At 38.6% G+C, this 19,310-nt stretch overlaps 1 protein-coding gene across 4 annotated transcripts in view; it reads left to right on the top strand.

Annotated features, from left to right (window-relative positions):
• Positions 1–19,310, top strand: part of ELAVL2 (ELAV like RNA binding protein 2) — a 163,725-nt gene that overhangs the window by 113,888 nt on the left and 30,527 nt on the right. For all 4 annotated transcript variants that reach the window (XM_017863220.1, XM_017863221.1, XM_017863219.1 and 1 more), the window contains one exon: positions 8,335–8,438. In XM_017863220.1, coding sequence (XP_017718709.1) covers positions 8,335–8,438 — 104 coding nt within the window. The remainder of the gene's footprint in view (positions 1–8,334; positions 8,439–19,310) is intronic.

The raw sequence follows: 19,310 nt of genomic DNA, 5'->3' as shown, positions 1-19,310 counted from the left end.
TTTTTTGAACTGTCGGGTGTGACTTTCAGGCTATCTGAAGGTATTTTGGCATTTGCTCTATCCTGGTAGCAGCTTCAGTGTTTGAAGGTAGAACTGCTGACCTTTTAGAGAAACTACCTACATCAATAAGTAATGAGAACCGCCTTTTGTTTTCATTGTGGTGAGCTTACACTATCTCAGTCACTTCCTTTCAAGCTGGAAAACCTGCCTTCAGGTAGAGTCTCATCCTGTGTATTGTAGAGGAATTGGTTTATTTTTCTACTGCAGATAATTTTTCCGAATCTTCCTGGTCTTGGATGCAAGACATCTTTGTGTACCCGGTGTAATACTTGGCAAGAATTTAGAGGATTTAATATGCTGTTTCTGTTCTCAATAGTCTAAGACTGAATTGTGTGGGAGTTCTTAATGTTGTCTGAAAATGTGATATATTAAGAACCCACAGTTTCGCCAACTTAAGCAGGGTCATGCTGCATTGCCAGCAGATTCATAATTACTGGAACTGGAACTATAGGAAAATAGAGCTCTACCAGTTGCATAATCGGGACAGATAACGGCTATGAAAATTAACTTGAAGGGAAAATGCCCTGGTGCTGAGGACGTTAACTGCTCCCTCTAGAATTAGGCTGCCTAGGTAATATTTACCAAACGATCACTATTTACAACTTTGATTTCAGCAGAAAAGTTATAATTTAAACTCTTGTATATTAGCTCCGTGTGTCTGTAAAGTCCTGAAAATCATTTAGAAACATTGGGGCCTTTCAGTCTCAGGCCAGCTTTATTAGCATTTGGGTAGAAGATGAGTCTTCGAGTGAGCCATCTGTTTTCTGTATTATGTGAGTGTCTAGATTGAATTCTCCATCCTTGTGATAATCCCTGGTAATGTCCTTTGGGAAGCTGGCAGAAATGCTCCCAGCTTTCAGGAAGGCTGACTTGGACTGTAGTAACAGGATCTCAGCAGCCCTCCATCTCACAATTTGATCTTACTCATCAGAGGGCAACAAGGGGGACCTGTTTAACTTGACCCATGTTAACTTGAGTGTTTAAATGGAAGGACCTGCTGCATCTGGCATGCTACATTTGAGGAGACTCGGGTTAAGTCAGGAATTAAAATGTGGAGAAAAACGTGTCTAGAGAGAATTGCATCCCTATGTTCTAAGATTCTCTCAAACCTTTTCCCTGCTCTGTGGTACCCACATGATTTTGCTGTGTATCAAATCTGAGATATTAAGAAAGCTCCTTTGCAAAGTCTGGTGCAAGTTGCTTTGGTGCCAGAGTTGCAGTGCACAGCCTGTCTGAACAGACACACATAATGAGTGCCCAAGAACAGTAAGTCCATCGGAAGAAATACAACGTATTTGTAACTTTATTGTGTGTTTGAGGGAGGAGAGAGAAGGATATTAGGAAGGAACAGGGTCTTTATTAAAAACAAAAATTTTCTCCCCTTGTAATGAAAACTTGTTTTGCAAATCAAATTATTTGCTTTTGTTGTTGTTGTTGTTGTTAAGGCATGCAGTTTTATGCTGTATTAGGGCTGTGTTTGGAGAAAGTGAATCTTTCCATTTTGCTTTTAAAAGTATTGCATTTTTAAACCTCAGGTTGCAAGTCTTGCTTGACAGAGAGGACCATAGTGACCTGTTTCTGCTAACTGTGGGATTCGAAAAAGACCCACACTGCTTTTATTCTTCTATTTCATAAAACATTTCTACTGCTCTAAATGAAATAATAGATATATATCAATCAGTGTAGTCACCTTTTATTGTTGATTCAACTACCAGGTTTTTACAGAATTCACTCTGCATTTTATTTGACTTGTACATGAATAGTCTCGGCAGACTTAATTATATTAGTGAAAAAGTACTTTCAACAAAATTATATGCTGACATCCCGTAATTCATACTTACAGATTTGTGAAACAGATTTATGTAAATCTATCAAATTACTCTAGATGACATTTTTTAAAATTGAGACTTCATCTTAATGGTATTTGTGGAAACTTTTCATATGAACAATTTTACAGGAACTATTTAAAACTCATTATGACTTCCTTATGAAGGCAGAATACTATAACATTTCAGCATCTTGCCTCCACATGTTCTGTAATCCATCTGGTACAATGTAGGGACATGAGGAACATGTTTATAAGGGCAACTCTGTCCTAAACCACAGGCTCCTGGAAGGCAGATGCTGCTGTTCATTTGTTGTTCATTCAGTCATTCACAGAACATTTAATGATCTGTCTTAGGGTCCTGTTTGTGAGGAACTATGTTCTGCTTGCCCTTGCTCAGCAGTCTAGTGAGGGAGCATCCAAAACCCCAGGCATACATAGCAAGATAACGGGATAATATAAGAAGCTGTGGGAGGACTAGGCAGGAGGAACACTGAACAGTGTGCATCGGGGAAGGGGCAAGTTGTGGCAGGAAATGACTTCAGAGAGTCTCAAAGGATACATGGGAGTTGGCTAGTTGGAGAGCTGTGTTCCAGACCTAGGGTGTATGTGTAGGAGTGGTGGAAGATGAGCAAAAGTAGAAGTGAACACAAAACTGACAGTGACTGGAAACCAGAGTATGGTTAGATTTGTGTTTTAGGAAGTTCTCCTGGACAATATTTTGGTGGAGGATGGCTGTTTTTGGAATTAACAGGAGTCTAAGCAAGGGGTGTCCTATTAGGATAGTGTAGCAATAATCAGGGCCAGGATAATACAGAACCAATGCTAATGCAGACAAAGGACTGATTTAGATGGTGAACTGGCAGAATGTGATGCATGTATGGCAGAACTTGGAATGGAGTAAGTCTTGCACATCTTCACTGTTACCGACTTGAGCTAATTCCTTCAAGCCTTGGATCAAATGTTACCTGCAGAATGGGGCCCTCTCTGACCATTGTATTTGAACAGCAGCCCTGCCCCTCCCCTCCCCGCTCTCATCCCCTGCTGCTTTTTTCTCCTTAGCTCTATTTTCTTCTAATACCCTGTAGAATGTGTTTGTATCTCACCTTGTCAGAATATAGGCTTTATGAGAAAGAACTTTCTCTCTTTTGAATTCTCAGGGCCTAGCAAAAAGTATGATTCCCATAGTTATTGAATGCTTATTTTAGATGAGAAATTTGTAGGGTGACTCTTGTTTTTTTTTTTTTTTTTTTTTTTTTTTTTTTTTTTTAATACAAAATTTTATTTTCCACAATTTTGTGTTGAGCCCGCTCTCATTTTGGTCTCATTTCATATTGGTTGGATAAAATTAATGTATCTTTTAATCAAGAATGACAGTAGTCTATTGCCTTTACCTTTAAACCTGAGGGGTAATTTGATTTTCTGAACATTGGTAGTAATTTAAAATAGAAAATACTAAATAAAGTGACCTTTGAATGAAACAGGTCCAGAAGATTGTGTATTTCTAATTAAAATACACAATTAAAATTTTAATTAAAGTAGGTTATTAAAAGCAATGTAGGTGGCAGGGGAGTGGCTGATGCTTTGAATTACGCACAGTTTGGGATAAATTGGCGATTACTGGGTTTCCCACAGTAGCACTCTGCCACTAAACGGGCTGTCTTCCTGTTTTCCTCTCCTTGCTCTGACTCCTGTTCTCAGTAGTCTTTGGTCCTCTTCAGAGGCCTGTGGAGTGCTTCAGCTCTGTGATACAGATCCCTGGACCATGATTTCTACCAGCCTGTTTATAACTGTTCTCCTTGTGTCAGGGGCATTTTATAAGCCATTTTTCTATCTCTTGTGAAGAAGGATTTCTTTTCTGTGGCATATATGTTAGATTAAAAAGAAGGGTGTAAAACAAAAGGCATTCATACACAATAGTGCAGCACAGAATATAGCAAAGTTCTAGAATCTGTACCAAAGCAATTAGAATCAAGACTTGGGGCCAGGTACGGTGGCTCACGCCTGTAATCCCAGCACATTGGGAGGCCGAGGTTGGTGGATCAGTTGAAGCCAGAAGTTTGAGACCAGCCTGGCCTACATGGCGAAACCCTGTGTCTACTAAAAATACAAAAAGTAGCTGAGTGTGGTGATGCATACCTGTAATCCCAGCTACTTGGGAAGCTGAAGCAGAAGAATTGCTTGAACCCAGGAGGCAGAATTTGCAGTGAGCCGAGATTGTGCCACTGCCCTCCAGCCTGGACGACAGAGAGAGAGACCTTGTCTCGAAAGAAAAAATATTTGGATTAATGGTTCGAAAATTCTTAAGAACACGTGACCACAGGTAGCTTTTGAGAATAGCTGAGGACACATGGCGTTGACCCTATTCTTTATGTTCAGTTACCAGGCAAATTTTTTGGCATTTAAAGACTTTTTTTTTTTTTTTCTTGAAGAGCCTTAGCTTTGTCATTTTGGTCAGAATAGTCTTTTAATCATGTTGGTTTCCATAATGGTTATACTTGGAATTTAAATGGAGCATTTTATAAACATTTTTTAAAGAAATGAGTCTTAGTTTGGGGATTATCAGTATGCACATTCTAAATTCAGAGAGACTTGAAAAATAGGTTTGGATGATAAGGATAAATGTTGCTTGGTTTCCAAGCCTTCCATTGTGGCCCATGACTGTTACTGATGAGTACAAGAGTGGGAAAGGGGTAGGTTAGGTATTTTTTTTTTAATGTTTGCTTTGCTACTGATTTTATTTTTAAAAACTGTGTGGTCTCTTATAACCAGAAATATGCACTATATAAATAAGATGCAATTTATGTTGTCATAGGAATGAATAACGGCACAGAAACTCATATAGAGTAAAAGTGGTATTTGTACAAAAGGTACAGACGTTTGAGATAACAGCCAAGAAGCATCTTTTGCGGTAAAAGTGTCAGAAGTGCCTGGTTACATTATTATTCAGGCATATTGGGTACAGACTAGTCCTGGGCTTATATGTAATATGCCTGAAGTCTCAGTTCAGGTATAAACTAGTTGTTAATTGAGTGGAGAAGAGCACAGCATTTGAGAGTCCTGACTTTAAGTCCTGACTTTACTACTTCCTCCCTGCCTTTTTGATTTGTAGAAGCTGATTGACCTTGCCAAGCTTCAGATATCATTTCTACCTTGTAGGAGAAGAATCTGAATACCGAACATGGTTAATGTGAAGCTACAATTAAACAGTAAAATACCATGTAGCTAAAAGGTGAGAATGGGGAGGCTTGCCTATCTTGGTATCATCTGTGATGCCCTTAATATATTTTAAACATTCAATAAATATTTGCTGCCTTGACTACAGATTTTCACTGTAAAGTAATTTAAAGTTCTAATTCCCTTTTGTTACAGTGCCAACATTTTAATACACCAACGACGGTAGGTTTAGAAATATAGTCTTTTAATAGCAGATACCCCCTTTCATATTATTTTGCTTAGGGTAATAATAAAGTTTTGCTTACCTCAAACATATTCTGAGTGGCACTTATCCTAATAATACCACTAGGCAAATAAGAAACTTTTTACAAGGAGGCAAAGTCATTTGGGGATACATATTTCTGAGTATAAACAACTTAACAGATATTAGATATTTGACTCATTATAGCCAGTCATGATTGCTTGAGGGTGTCATGTGGAAGACACATCTGATGGTTGGGTCCTCTGGTGGTGGTGGTGGTGATGATAATACCTTTGGTTAAATAACATCAGTAAGTTTCTCATTCTTTCATTTAGCAAACGTTAGCGTGCCTACAACAGGCCCAGAGTAAGAGTTCAGAGGCCAGAGTGGGAAACGGCTAAGTAGGAAGTAAGCAAGACATGTTTTTCACTTTACCCGCTGATCTAGTCTCAGTGGGCACTCCTGTGCCCCAGACTGACCTCAGGAGGCCAGTAAACTGTTTCTTTGAAGTAATAGGTAACTTGAAGATTTTAGAAGAAACACATCCATATGTATCTAAACAACACGGCTATGAAATGGCAGTCATCCCTACAAGACCTTTCTTAGACCTCCCAGTAGCCCCGTTGTAGCCCCACCTTGGTTCTCACCATTAAATGCAGTGATTTCTCAACATGGCGACTGTACGTTAGTCACCAGGGTTTTAAAAAGCTAGTACCACTGCTTCATGACAGACTGATAAAATCAGAGCCCAAGGTGGGAGGATCGCTTGAGCCCGGGAGTTCAAGCATGGCCCAGCCAACGTAGTGAGATCTCATCTTATATACATACATATACATATACATATACATATACATATACATATACATATACATATACATATACATGTATACACATGTATGTGTGTGTGTGTATGTGTGTGTATATATATCTTTGGAAGTGGGATTTGGGGATCAGGGTGTTTTCGTTCTGTTTTGTTTTAAAGCTTTCTAGATGATTCCATTGCAGTCAAGGTTGAGAATGCACTGGAATTAGAAGCTGCTAAGATGCAGGAGTAGTAGTATCTATCAGTAGAAAGGGCAATTAGACTATGCGGATATAATTGATTTATTTTGTCATAGAATAGCAGTGTGACAAAACTATGATATGTTTGTATTGCCCTTTTCTTTTTCTGTTATATTTGTAGCATCTTTTTTATTTAACTTTAAATGAATACACTTAAAATCTTTAACAGTAAGCATGTTTTTTTTTTTCTCATGTTATCTTTTGACTAGGGTGATGATCCACTTTCATCATTAATAAGTATTTTCATCATTGCTTCAGCAACCTAGTTGGGTAGAAATTATCCTCATTTTAGAGACAAGGAAGCTGTGGTTCAGAGAGGTGTTAAGTAGCTTCTTCAAAGTTACACAGCTGAGAGCCAGTAAACACCAGAACCAGTATTGAAGTCTGTCTTCTTTCCACTGTAAGCTGGTTCTTTGAGCAGATTTTGTTACATTCAGCCTATTTAATTCTACTTAATGACAATAGGACTGCAACATACTTTCATAAGAGGGGCACAATGCATGCAGTAGACACATGATAAATGTTGAATTAATGAAAAGCTGAATGCTTAAAAATACAGTGGCTTCACATGTGACTCTTCACTAGAACTATAAAATAAAACCTCTCAATTTTAGTGTGAGATAAAATTAACCTAATTAGTTTTTAGCTCTCTATTCCTTTCTCTTTAAAAAAAACAGACAGGAAAAAATACATTTTGATAAGAGGGTACAAGCAGTGATTATCCAAAATTCTGGTTGTGGTCCCAAAATATAATCACCAGTTTTCATATTGGGCACTATATTTAGCCTTCTCTTTTTGTTTACATAGTAACAAGTAGCCACATTAGGATAACCAGAGTACCTGTCCTAAAAACCCACTCGCACTTACGGTGCCCCATCAAGAACAAATACCTCACTTCCCTATGAAATTGATGCAACAGTAGAACTTAGTAAAAGCATTTGGACTGTCCTTGGGCATCTGGGAAATCATCATTTAGTTTGTTTTGAATTTTGTAGACCAAACTCTTCTTATGCCCATATTTGTCACCTGTATAATGTTTCTTGCCGTTTTAAACGGAGAAACTTTCTTCATTGAAAAATTGAGACCTTTGCAATTGACTTTAGTTATCTTTGCACTCCATTGATTCAGCTGCTTTTGATAGCTCCTATTTCCTGAGATTTAGGGCATCACTTAGCCAGGAGTGAGAGGGCTCAGATGATTGGAGGAGGGTGGCAACAACAACAAAACACTTTTAAGCAACTTTTACTCCAGAATTTTTTTCTCCTGTTATTTTTGTTTATGTTCTATGTCTTCTTTTCCTATATGTTCTCATTGTCTTTGGTGTCATCACTGTAAATCTTCTGTGTTCATGTTTCCCTGTTCTTATCTAGATCATAAAACCCTCTTTGGAGAAATTTGATTGAGTGTATTTGAAGATAAATCCTCCTCTAAAATAAACTTACACGTATACACGCCCACACATGGTTCTTCACCATTTTAGGCTCCGACATAATTGTACTTCGTAAAGGCTGTAAATGTGTCAGGGTACAATTTACAGAACACTGACAGATTCTTGGTTGATGTTTTCTGTCTTCCCATTTTATGGCTAAGGAAACCGAAGCTGAAAAGGTATTGCCTGTTAAGCCCTTTCCATAGCACAGAGATTTATCCCCACAGTTTCTGGAGCTGAGCATTGTCTTGCTGCTGGTATACTCTGGCTCAAGCAGGGCATGTATGATGGAATTCTTTGGGGATGTGTGTGTGTGTTTTTTTTTCCTAAACAGCACTGCTTGCTGAGTTCTAAAACTTGCAAATGTAGTAGACAGGAAACAAAAAGACTTCATGTATATTTCTAGAATTAATAGAGAGTTACTTTTACTGTTGAGGAAATATGCTGGTGTTAATGACAAGACCACATGCCAAAATGAAAGTCGATCTTTGTCAGCAGTTTAGAACTAATATATGCCTTTTTCCCCTTCCCTCTCATTAGGGCAGAGCTTGGGATATGGCTTTGTGAACTACATTGACCCCAAGGATGCAGAGAAAGCTATCAACACCTTGAATGGACTGAGACTTCAAACCAAAACAATAAAAGTATGTTAAAAAAATTTTTATATCTACTTGTAGAACAGAAGTTTTAAAAAAGTAAGGTTTACTGGTAGTTTTTTCCTTTCTTCCTTGTGGGCCCATATAAACAGTTACCTGGGAGACATAGTGGAATTTTGGTGTTTGTTGCATGATGGGGGAAACTGTTCAAGAATACTATATATAATCATTCGTGTATTCGCAAAGGGACAGAGCAACAACTCTTATATAAATATTTTGGTAAGCCTATGGAATCAAATCTCCTTCCCTTATAGAGAATTACTTGCCCTATAACTTGGGGAAACCTTAGACTTGTTCTTCTCTAAAGGTCTGGGTAGTAAACAAGCAAGGTTTTGCAAGCCATGCAGTCAGTCACAAGTTCTCAACTCTGCCTTTACAGTTTGAAAGCAGTAATAGCCACTACATAAACAAATGGATGCAGCCGTGGTCCAATAAAACTTTATTTATGGGCAGTGAAACTTGAAATTGATAAGATGTTTATGTATTAACAGATATTTTTATTTTTTCCAAGTTAAAAAATGTAAAAACCATTCTTAGCTCATAGATTATACAAAAAGGTGGCAGGCTAGATTTGGTGCTTGAGTTGTAGCTTGTTCTAGCAAATTCAGCTTGCTTTGAGGAGACTGGAGGAACTTACGTGACACAGGTTATTTTTTCTGTTTTCCTTTTTAAGACATACAGTGAATAATTTTGTAGATATTTTGCCGCTTTTGTGAATCTTTGAAATTCTTATGTAGATTCTCTCTGGAGAGGGAGCTAATCCAATTCACAGCATAGATTTCTTTTCCTTTAGAAAATAAGAGGGATGTTGCCTCTAGCAAATTCTTAGTACATGTACCATCAATTTGCTCTCTCCTGCCCAGTGCAGACATTGCCAATCAATCATGGCACTCTTTCTCACGGAGGCTAGATGTGGCTCCCAAATATTTTTCAAAATAGTGTTCCAGACAACCTCTATCAATTGACTCAAGTGTGAACCTATTTTCCACCCTTGATTTAAGAAACCAGCTCAGGCTATAGCCTGAAGTAGTAAGGGGAAGTTAGTCAGTGCTGACTGTAGTATCCATCTTGCTTAGAGACTCGTCTAAAAGATTTTTGCTCATTTTTTTCAAGTATCTAGAAATGCAGTGTCATTTTTGTGCTTTAAAGTTGCTTTTTTAGAATTACCAGTTAAGGTAATTTATTAGCCCTGAGTGGTTTTGACATATCGTTCTTTATATTTATTGGCCCTTAAGAAAAATGCCTACCACCCCTGTCTTATCTAAAGGAAAGTATATAGTGGTTCCCAAATACACTAGGGTATGAGAGGTCAAAGAATTCTAGATATTTCTTGAGCAAGAAAATGTCCTATGAAAAGATTCACCAATCAGAAAATGAACTGGTTACTGTATATTATCAAAATGTGAAGGGAAAAATCAGATTTCCAATAAAGTCTAAGACAAAGTCTTAAGTTTGCTTTGAAGTTTTTTCAGTCTGAACTACTTTTCTGGTTATATTTCTCTGCATACTTTTATTTGTGTCAGAGATCTTTTACTAGTACTATTAAGTAACAAGTGTTCTTTAAAAAGACATCCAGTGTTCAGTTACCTTCAGACCATGTGCTCTCTATCCTACAGCAGATTTTTGCAGGTTTCTCTACCTCAATTTATATTGATTTCCAGGGGTGCTGCTAATTTGTCCTAGTTCTGAGGTCCTGAGTTGTGGTTGAGAAGAAAATGGAATAGATGGTCAGGATGGCTTATCCCAGGAACTATCCTTTTCTCCATTCCAGAAATAATTACCCTTATTTCATTCTAATGTGTCAGTTATTTTACTATATATCCTCACTGCACTAAGATCCAAAAGAAGAGAGAAATGCAGGGGAAAATAGGTCTCCATAGGAGAAATGCCTGTGGCCTTCAAGGAGACAGTTGATGACAGCTGCTTCCTTACTGTTCATAATCCAGCCTTTTCTCTTTAGGGCCCAGCTGCTTGGGCTGAATATGTGGAAGAAAGGACAGTAAAGCCTTGTGGCTTTTATACTGTGACATCAATTTCTTATTTTCTGAGATGTGGGTCAGGGTAATGGGTAAATAGCAGGCTACTACTTTCCCTGCCCCTATTTGGTTCCTGTAAAAATACCAGATAACAGCTAGTATCCTCAGTTTGGCCCAGATTTGTCTAACAGGCAAAGCAAACCATTTCCCCCAAGTATATAGCATTCCCTTTGCCTGTTTGTTCTTTCTGTGTTTACTTATTTCCATTAGGCAGATTCTGTGTTCCTGTACAATGTCTTGAGCCAAGTTTTTCTAGTATTCCCAGCTTTAAGAATGTTTTGGAAGTTGAGTTAAACCTTTTTATTTCCTGGGATACTATTCCATAAATAAGTCTTTTTCCCTCCTCTAGTCTATACTGGTGATGGTTGTCAGCACCACTTTCTTACAAAGCACCACTTTACTCATGTTACTGCTCACTCAAAACTCTATGGTGTTTCTCTCCTGTTTTACCCTGTCATCTGGCTGAGCTTTGTAGCAGTGACACCAGTGCTATTGCTGTTCTCCACTGTAGTCAGACTGGCTCTTTACTTGTAAGCTGATCTTATTCCCAATGTCTATGCGTATTCTTTTGCAACTCCTACTTCCTGGTATACCCTTTCACACTCATATTTAGTTTAACTGTGGTCATCTCATGTTTTGGAGCCCATCTAAAGGAATTCTGTCCTTCAGCTTCTGTCTTGCCAGGTTATTCCAGCTCCTGCTGAGTTCTGCCTTCTTTGAAGTCTATATTCTTTACCCTTGAGGAATCACAGACATTTTCGAATTACAGGGGGACCCATATGTAATTTAGGCTTAAGCACTGCTCTCTCTCCCCAGTCAGAGTGGAGATCTTGGTGGTCATACAATTTAGCCAAGACCAGGCAGTTGAAGACAGAGCTGTGACTCAAAACAAACCCTTGTCTTCTGATCGTTATATCAAAACTCTTGCCAGGACACTGTGCTTTACTTTAGAAAGGTATAGAAGATTGGTTAGTACATACAAGTGTTTGTGTACTCTTAGCATTTAGTATGCATTTGGTAAAATTCCTGGTTATTGGGATATTGAAACAGTGAATCAAGTGCTGTGAAAGGTGGTTTATGTAGCAGTTTCTCCTGGGGCTCCCTAATAGCATTAGCTCAGTAGGGTTTTGTACAGTAGTTGGTGTGTTGAATAAATGACAGATATTCAGTATTTCCGTGGTGAGTGAAGTCCCTCAGGCTCTGTGAGGACCTATAGCAGTTGTTCCTAAACTTTTGTTGCATCTTAATCCCCAGAGAAGTGGGTTAGAAATGCAGTTTCTGGGATCCACTTTAGATCTGCTAGATCGCTGTCCACAAGAGAGATTCAAGGTTCTGTTTTTTATTATGCTTCCCAGGTAATTTATGACAGCAGGTCTAAGGCCTAGCACTTGGGAATCACCAAAAATGTTTGGCAGTTCTCTATACATTTGGTGTTTTTTGTGCAAAGTTCAGTTTGTCTTCTAGCATTTTACCTTAATAATCCTCCTGTGGTTCATTCTGTTAACCAAAATATTAATATTTTTTCTTGAGCATGCTGGGTGATCATTTAGCATTCAGAGTTCAACGTGGTTCACCAGCCTTTGCTTTTAAAAAACATGGCATAGAAATTGAAAACAACATACTCACCTCATAGTAGGGTGCTGTTTAAGTAGTAGCAGATACAGGTTAAAGTCTCAAGGTAGTAGTTCTCTTGTCCTAAGGGTCACTTTTTTCCCTGGTTAAGGAGATGTCCCAGAGGCATACCTTGCTGGTGAAATCACATCATCCCTGTACTGCATGGGAGGCAGCTGTTTTGGGTTAAGCCTGCCCACATTGTCCCCCAGTGTTGACATGGTAAATAAAGTGTGAATATTACAAAAATGTTTTAAAATTCTCATTAGGGAGGGTAGTGAAAAGGTAATATTGTACAGTTCAGGCATGGGAGTGGGGGAGTAATCTCATGGAAGTGTCAAATTGTATGCTGATGAGAAGAGAGGTTTTTCACCAAAAGCCTTCAGGTCCCTATGGGAATCCTTCCTTTGGTGAATTATACATGAGGCGAGTGGTTGTACCTACTGTGTTCAGTCTTCATGCTCTTTCTCTACTCATTTTATTTTAGGGGTATTAAGTATTGAAAAAATCTAAATAGTATGTGGAATTTTATGGCTTAAAGCTAATACTTTTGACTTGTTAGGTTAATAGTGTCAGACTGAAATTCATGATTAGCAAGCTAAAGTCATTCATTTCCGAGAATATGTATAGACTTCCTCCCTCCTCTGCATAAAGAACTCTGGATGGATGATTATCACATAACAGTGAAATGGATGCATGGCTCCCAGCATCTCTCTCAGCTTTTCCCTCCCCTACGATGGGCCTAGGATGCTTTATTTTTCCTGAAACTGGGGTTGATTTATCTAGAGAGAAGGAGCTATTATCTCAGGGAATAGAATGTTTTATTGTTATTGGTAGGTTCTAACCCCTCAAAAGAAAAAAAAAAATTCTGCCTGGAACTACTACCGTAGAAAACTGCCCGATTTTGTCTTGATTAATTTTCCTTGATCACTCAGCTATAGACCACGCTAAAATTTACCTTTGCTTGAAAGTTATTAATTCGTATACAATCATATGAAATTTATTATACTGAAATAATTAAACCACAATTTAACCACATTTGGAAAATTCTATTATAAAAATGAGAATATTATAAATGGTATAATCTGTTTGTTGTGTTCAGTTTGAGTGATTAAGCAAAGCTAAGAAACCTGTATTCTAAGCTACTGTATTGCCATTAACTTTTTGTTAAATTTATACCTTTTCTAACTAGTTTATCCTTTTCTCATTAGTAAATGTCATATTTATACTTTTTTTTTCTGTTTAGCATGAACTTGACCCTTAACATAGGAATATAGAACTACATTTCTGAAGTCTTAACCTGTCTAAATTACCTTACTAAAATGATTTAACTGGCTGCATAATCTTGGACAGAGCTTTTAACCATTTAAGTTTCCATTTATATCGTTAAAATAATTTATTCATCACTGAGAATGTTCATTACCTGCCTTTTAGGAGAGGAAAAAAGCTTTTGATGGTCTGCCAAGTTGCATATTAAGAAAAAACGTAACTTTTTAAATGAATTCATGTTTATTGTATAGAATGATTTGATGAAAGGCAGCACCCTCTCCTGAAGAGAGAATAATTTTAACTGCCTTCCTCTTTCACTCTTGAAAGTTTAATAGCCACTGTAAACTTTATATTGGGATTTGAGTTTCTAGTTCAAACTCCTTTTGCAACAGGATTATTGGGAGTGGGGTGGTTTTTCTTTATCATTATAATTTATTCTTTTATAAAAGTTAATACTGACCAGGAGGAAATATTCTTAGATGCTGTGTAAACCAGTCCCCCCTGTAAAGAAGGAGAGGGAATATGCAGGCAGGAGTGTAAGTAAAGCTATGCTAAGGGCCTGCTACTCAGTAGGTCCTCTGTTAAAATACCTGCAGCACAATTTTGTGTTTGAGATGAGTGGCTCTTTTAATAGTCATAATGCTGAGAGTTCATGGCTTTTGTAGGGCATGGAAGGTTTAAAGCAGTTGATAGGGGAACCATACAGAATTTGCCCGGAAAGAAAGCAGGATGGGAGGCGAATATGGGAATGAGCCTGAGTTACGGATTATAGAAGTGTGTTCTGGGTGCGCATGTAAAGGCATTGATATTTTGTTCTGTAGGTGAGGGTGGGGCACTGGAGGGTTTTGAGCAGAGCAGTGTTGGGATTGACTTTGAGTATTTATTAGGAGAGGAAGATTTGCTTTGTATTTAAACGCCACATCTTTCTGAGCATTTCAGCCCACCCTAGTGTTTCTCTGGCTTGTGTAGTTTGTTATTTTCTGTGATAGTACAAAGGGCAGAAATTTATAAATCATCTTCTACAAAGTACCCCTCATTTAAAAACTTGGATATATACCATTATTTCCCTTTTACCTTGAGCAGCTTTGGAAAATTTAGAAGTAATAGTTTGAAGGCCAGGCCTCAAATGAATTGACCTATTTATGAGATGTTAGCCTAATAACTGTCATTTATCTGGACAAAAAAAAAAAAAAAAAAAAAAAAAATTAAAAAGATACCAGGGGGGGGGAAAAATGGAAACATTGAGTAAATTGTTCGTTTGCCTTTTTTTTTTTTTTTGAGACGGGGTCTTGCTCTGCCGCCCAGGCTGGAGTGCAGTGGCCGGCTCTCAGCTCACTGCAAGCTCCGCCTCCCGGGTTCACGCCATTCTCCTGTCTCAGCCTCCCGAGTAGCTGGGACTACAGGCGCCCGCCTCGTCGCCCGGCTAGTTTTTTGTATTTTTTAGTAGAGACGGGGTTTCACCGTATTAGCCACGATGGTCTCGTCGTTTGCCTTTTAAAGAATACAGACTGACGGAGTACATGTTTTCCTAACTTCATTGTTAACTTGTGTTCTGGAAATTTCCACAGCCACATGTCAAGTTTTAACAGTATATTACATCTATTATCAGCACTTCTTCAATACATTTAGATAAAATTCTTCTATCTATATTGACTCACATTTACATAGTCCTTACTTGAAGTGAGAAGTGACAGATGACTTTTTTATTGTTATTTGTATAATGCCCTTCATGTGTTTTGTAGAATGCTCTCTTTTCAGCTTTAATTTTTTTCATACAAAAAACCCAGAAATTTCTTACTCACCTAGTGTGATCTAGGGAATGTGGGTAGGTAGCCCAAGTAAGGTCCAGAGCTTGAATGTCCTGTCCTCAGACTGCTTGTGTTACATCTGTTCCTTCTAGCTACCTCCAAAGTGAGAGTTAATTGGAATTCCCAAAGGGCAATAACTAGGCATTCTTCCAATGGATTTCCTTTAGATTTTCTCACAGTTGTTGGAGCAGAGGCAGAGCCCACAAAGAGGGAAGGATGAGGAACAGGGTTCCTGGTGACAGTGTCCCCAGCTTACTTCCTGCCTGTCAGCCACACACTGGGTAGTGATGCTGGAAGAGTCTCAACCCATCTTTACTTGAATTGATGGATCATTTTGTTACCTAAGCATGCTCCACAGGGGTATCATAGCCCTTCATGGCAGATGCTTAAACTTATGCTAAGTGAGGTCTATACCAGAAAACCCTGGCTCTTTCATTTCTGTAACCAGCATGGAGAATTTCAGGTTTCATGAAGACCTTCATTGGAAACTGCCTCCTTGTGAGTGTTGCTTCTGTGTAAGGCAGGGGGAAAGCCACAGAAGTAATAACTTGTATAGGTTTAGGAAATTGTTGCTGTCTGTGTGTGTGTGCACGTGTGGAATTGAAGGGTTCACGTGGTGGGGGTGTCATTGAAACTTACTGTCTATCAGAAATTTGAATCATTGAGGCAGGACCCTTATAACAGCTCACAGGTCTGGAATGTTAAGTGCAAAATTGGCTTTCTAATAATAATGAGGCTGAGGAAGAGATTCAAGCAAACCATGTGCATGATGATAGAAGACACTGAAAATAGTTGAACCACATGTTCAAATCTGTTTGAGTTTGAGTTCTGAGGTAACGGTGAGATAAGATAAATTGAAACTGATCGGGATGGCCAAAAATCTTTTCTACGTGAACATCACACTGCTAGCCCTTGTTGCTTTACTTCTCCACTGCTTTTTAAGGGGAATGTGGAGTAGGGCTTTTCTTTCATTTATGACCTGGGAAAAGTGGTGCTAGGTCAGTTTGGCTTCAGTCTATTCTACCACATAGCTGGCTTGCAAAGTTAAGATGATTGTGTTAACTTCCCAAGAAAGAGCCCTTAATTCCTTGCTGTATCTACTTTTCAAACAAATTTCATATGATTATTATCTTTTTACTGTTTTGAATTCATGCAGAAAGAGAAGTAGTCTCTGGTAGGCAAATACTTAATCCATTTGATGAAATAAAGCTCAGGTTAAAGGGATTTGTTCAAAATGAAATAGCTAATAAGCACTACCAGCATCAGAAATGCAGTATCATGTTGGCTGATGCCGTAGCTTTTGTTGCTTTCTTTCCATTTCACATTATTGATGTTTAACTGTTTTGTTCAGATACCACTCTAAATAAACCAACTAATAGAGGCCTTAATTTGGCCTTTGAGTGTCTTTGTCTTGAGACTTTCTGGACTAGATCTCTTAGTGCCAGGGAGTGGAACTGTCTTTGCCTAGGAGTGAAGAACTCTGCCCTCTTTCAGGGTGAGCTCTTGAGACAGCCAGACATACAGTTTGAGGAGAAAACTGGATTTGGAGGTCATACTTAGCAGATAAGTGAGTTAACATTGATTCAGTTATTTCAGTTGTAATGAACAGTGAAATAATTATTATAGTAGTAACTTCCTGAATTTGTTTTTTCGGCAGCTACCCATTTTCAAGAATGTTTTCTGGTAGGTTCATATAAGTCTTAGATGCTAGTTTAAAAGTTACAGAAATGTGCATTAACATTGGTCTCTTTTTAAATTTGCACAGACTCTTTTAAAAAGCATGGATGGTACATTCTCTTTTACTTTCACTTCTGCCAGCCTTTCCTATCATTACTTTTAGTGTGCATTCTCAGCTGCGTGTACTACATTAGAATTACTTGTGGATGTTTTATTTCCAGAAGTGTCTCGACCTGCTGCTTTTGGGCAATGAGACAGGGCTGTACAGTTGACACTTGAACAGTTCTGGGGCTACGGGTAACAGCCCCCATATAGCAAAAAGTCTTAACTTTTGACTCCTCAAAAACCTAACTACTAGTAGCCTACTGTTGACTAGAAGCCTTACTGATAACATAAACAATTACCACATATTTTGTATGTTACATGTATTACATATTGTGTTCTTACAATGTAAAGTAAGCTAGAGCAAAGAAAATGTTAAGAGAATCATAAGGTAGACAAAATATATTTACTGTTCATTAAGTGGAAGTGGATCATCATAAAGACCTTCACCCTTGTCATCTTTATGTTGAGTAGGCAGAGGAAGAGGGAGGGGTTGGTCTAAAATCCCATATTAAGTACACCCACACAGTTCAAACCCATGTTGTTCCAGGGTCATCTGTATTTTGAAAACAGTACAGGCAATCTGATACTTGTCTGCTTCCTCTCCTTCCTTCTGAGAGGAACTCTTTTGAATGCTGCAATAGGACTTGGAGAGGTGTAAGTCTTGGATTTGTGTTCTGTTCTTGGTTTCTTGATCAGGTGAGCTGCAGGAAGGACAAGGAAAAATAGAACAAGCATGTAGTCCTGGAAACTGATAATTCAGAAAAAGTTTAGTTTCCGGTTTTGTTAAATTTCTATCTAGAAATTTGTGCCTGCCTTAACCAAATAACCCTGTTCATATTCCTAGAAAGAGTCATTGAGAGAAGCTCCTAACTTCATAGAATCAAGCACAGTGGCCTTTTTGAAGAGACTAACCCAGTTGAGCCACATCCAGCCAGTCTGGGTTCTTGGAAATAGCTTTGGATGAGTTTCATGGGCTTTATTTTACGTCTGCATTTTTGCATTTGCAGGTGGTTTATATTCCTAAATGCTTTGCTTTCAGGCTACCTGGCATTTGTCTTACTTATAAACTAACAATCAGTGGATGGCAAGGAAAAGGGCTTGGCATCCGTGATTGTTATGAGCTATCTAGGAAACCCTAATATGCCCATAGTTTGAGGATTATTTCAAATGCCTTTACACAAGAGACTGCCAACACTTTAATGTTTTTCTGAATCAGTGGGATGGGGTGGTTGATAAAAAATGCAGATTTCTACACCCCAACCAAGACTTAATGAATCTGAGTATCTGCAGAGAGAGACTGAGGAAATTGTATTTCAGCAGCCACCACAGGTGATTCTTAAGCGGGTGGTGGCTTGACCTGAGAAGCACTGTTTAGTGGATCTTAATGATTTGCACTTGGGTAGGTCTGCGGTGCTTATTTTAAAACAAGTCTACTTGTAAATAATAGGATTTTCATTTGTAGGTTACATCAAGCTATCTTGAATGGCTGGGATTCACTAATGTGTTTTTAATGAATATAGTGCTGGATTTACCTAAGAAATAATATATACTCTCACACACAATTTACTCATTTTCAAAGCGTTTGTGTGTCATTAAATACTTCAACATTACAATTATGTTAGCATAATTTATTTGCTTCTGAGAGTATTTGGAGAATTTTCAGTATGGTTCTTTAGGGCCCATCCATTTAAAATGGGTGTCTTGGCCGGGCACAGTGGTTCATACCTGTAATCCCAGCACTTTGGGAGGCCAAGGTGGGCAGACCACCTGAGGTCAGAAGTTCAAGATCAGCTTGGCCAACATGACAAAACCCCATCTCTACTAAAAAGTACAAAAATTAGCCTAACATGGTGGCGGGTGACAGTGATCCCAGCTACTCCGGAGGCTGAGGCAGGGAGAATTATTTGAACCTGGGAGGTGGAGGTTGCAGTGAGCTGAGATCGCACCACTGTACCCTAGTCTGGGTAATAGAGCAAGACTGTGTCTCAAAAAAAAAAAAAAAAAAAAAAGAGTGTCTCATAGAGATTGGGAGTTAAGTTCTGTGATCCAGGATGTTAGATTGTGAAAGCAGCTTTTGAGCCGGGCGCGGTGGCTCACGCCTGTAATCCCAGCACTTTGGGAGGCTGAGGCAAGTGGATCACCTGAGGTCAAGAGTTTGAGACCAGCCTGGCCAACATAGTGAAACCACGTTTCTACTTAAGATACAAAGGCAGGTGCCTGTAAACCCAGCTACTGGGGAGGCTGAGGCAGGAGAATTGCTTCAACCTGGGAGGTAGAGGTTGCAGTAAGCTGAGATCGTACCATTGCACTCCAACCTGGGCAACAAGAGCAAAACTCCTGTCTCAAAAAAAAAA

The sequence above is a fragment of the Rhinopithecus bieti genome, unplaced genomic scaffold (genome assembly GCF_001698545.2).
Source record: "Rhinopithecus bieti isolate Rb0 unplaced genomic scaffold, ASM169854v2 scaffold_68178, whole genome shotgun sequence".
In the NCBI taxonomy this organism is placed as follows: domain Eukaryota; kingdom Metazoa; phylum Chordata; class Mammalia; order Primates; family Cercopithecidae; genus Rhinopithecus; species Rhinopithecus bieti.
The sequence above is the reverse complement of the archived record's forward strand: the minus strand, read 5'-3'. Positions and strand labels throughout refer to the sequence as shown.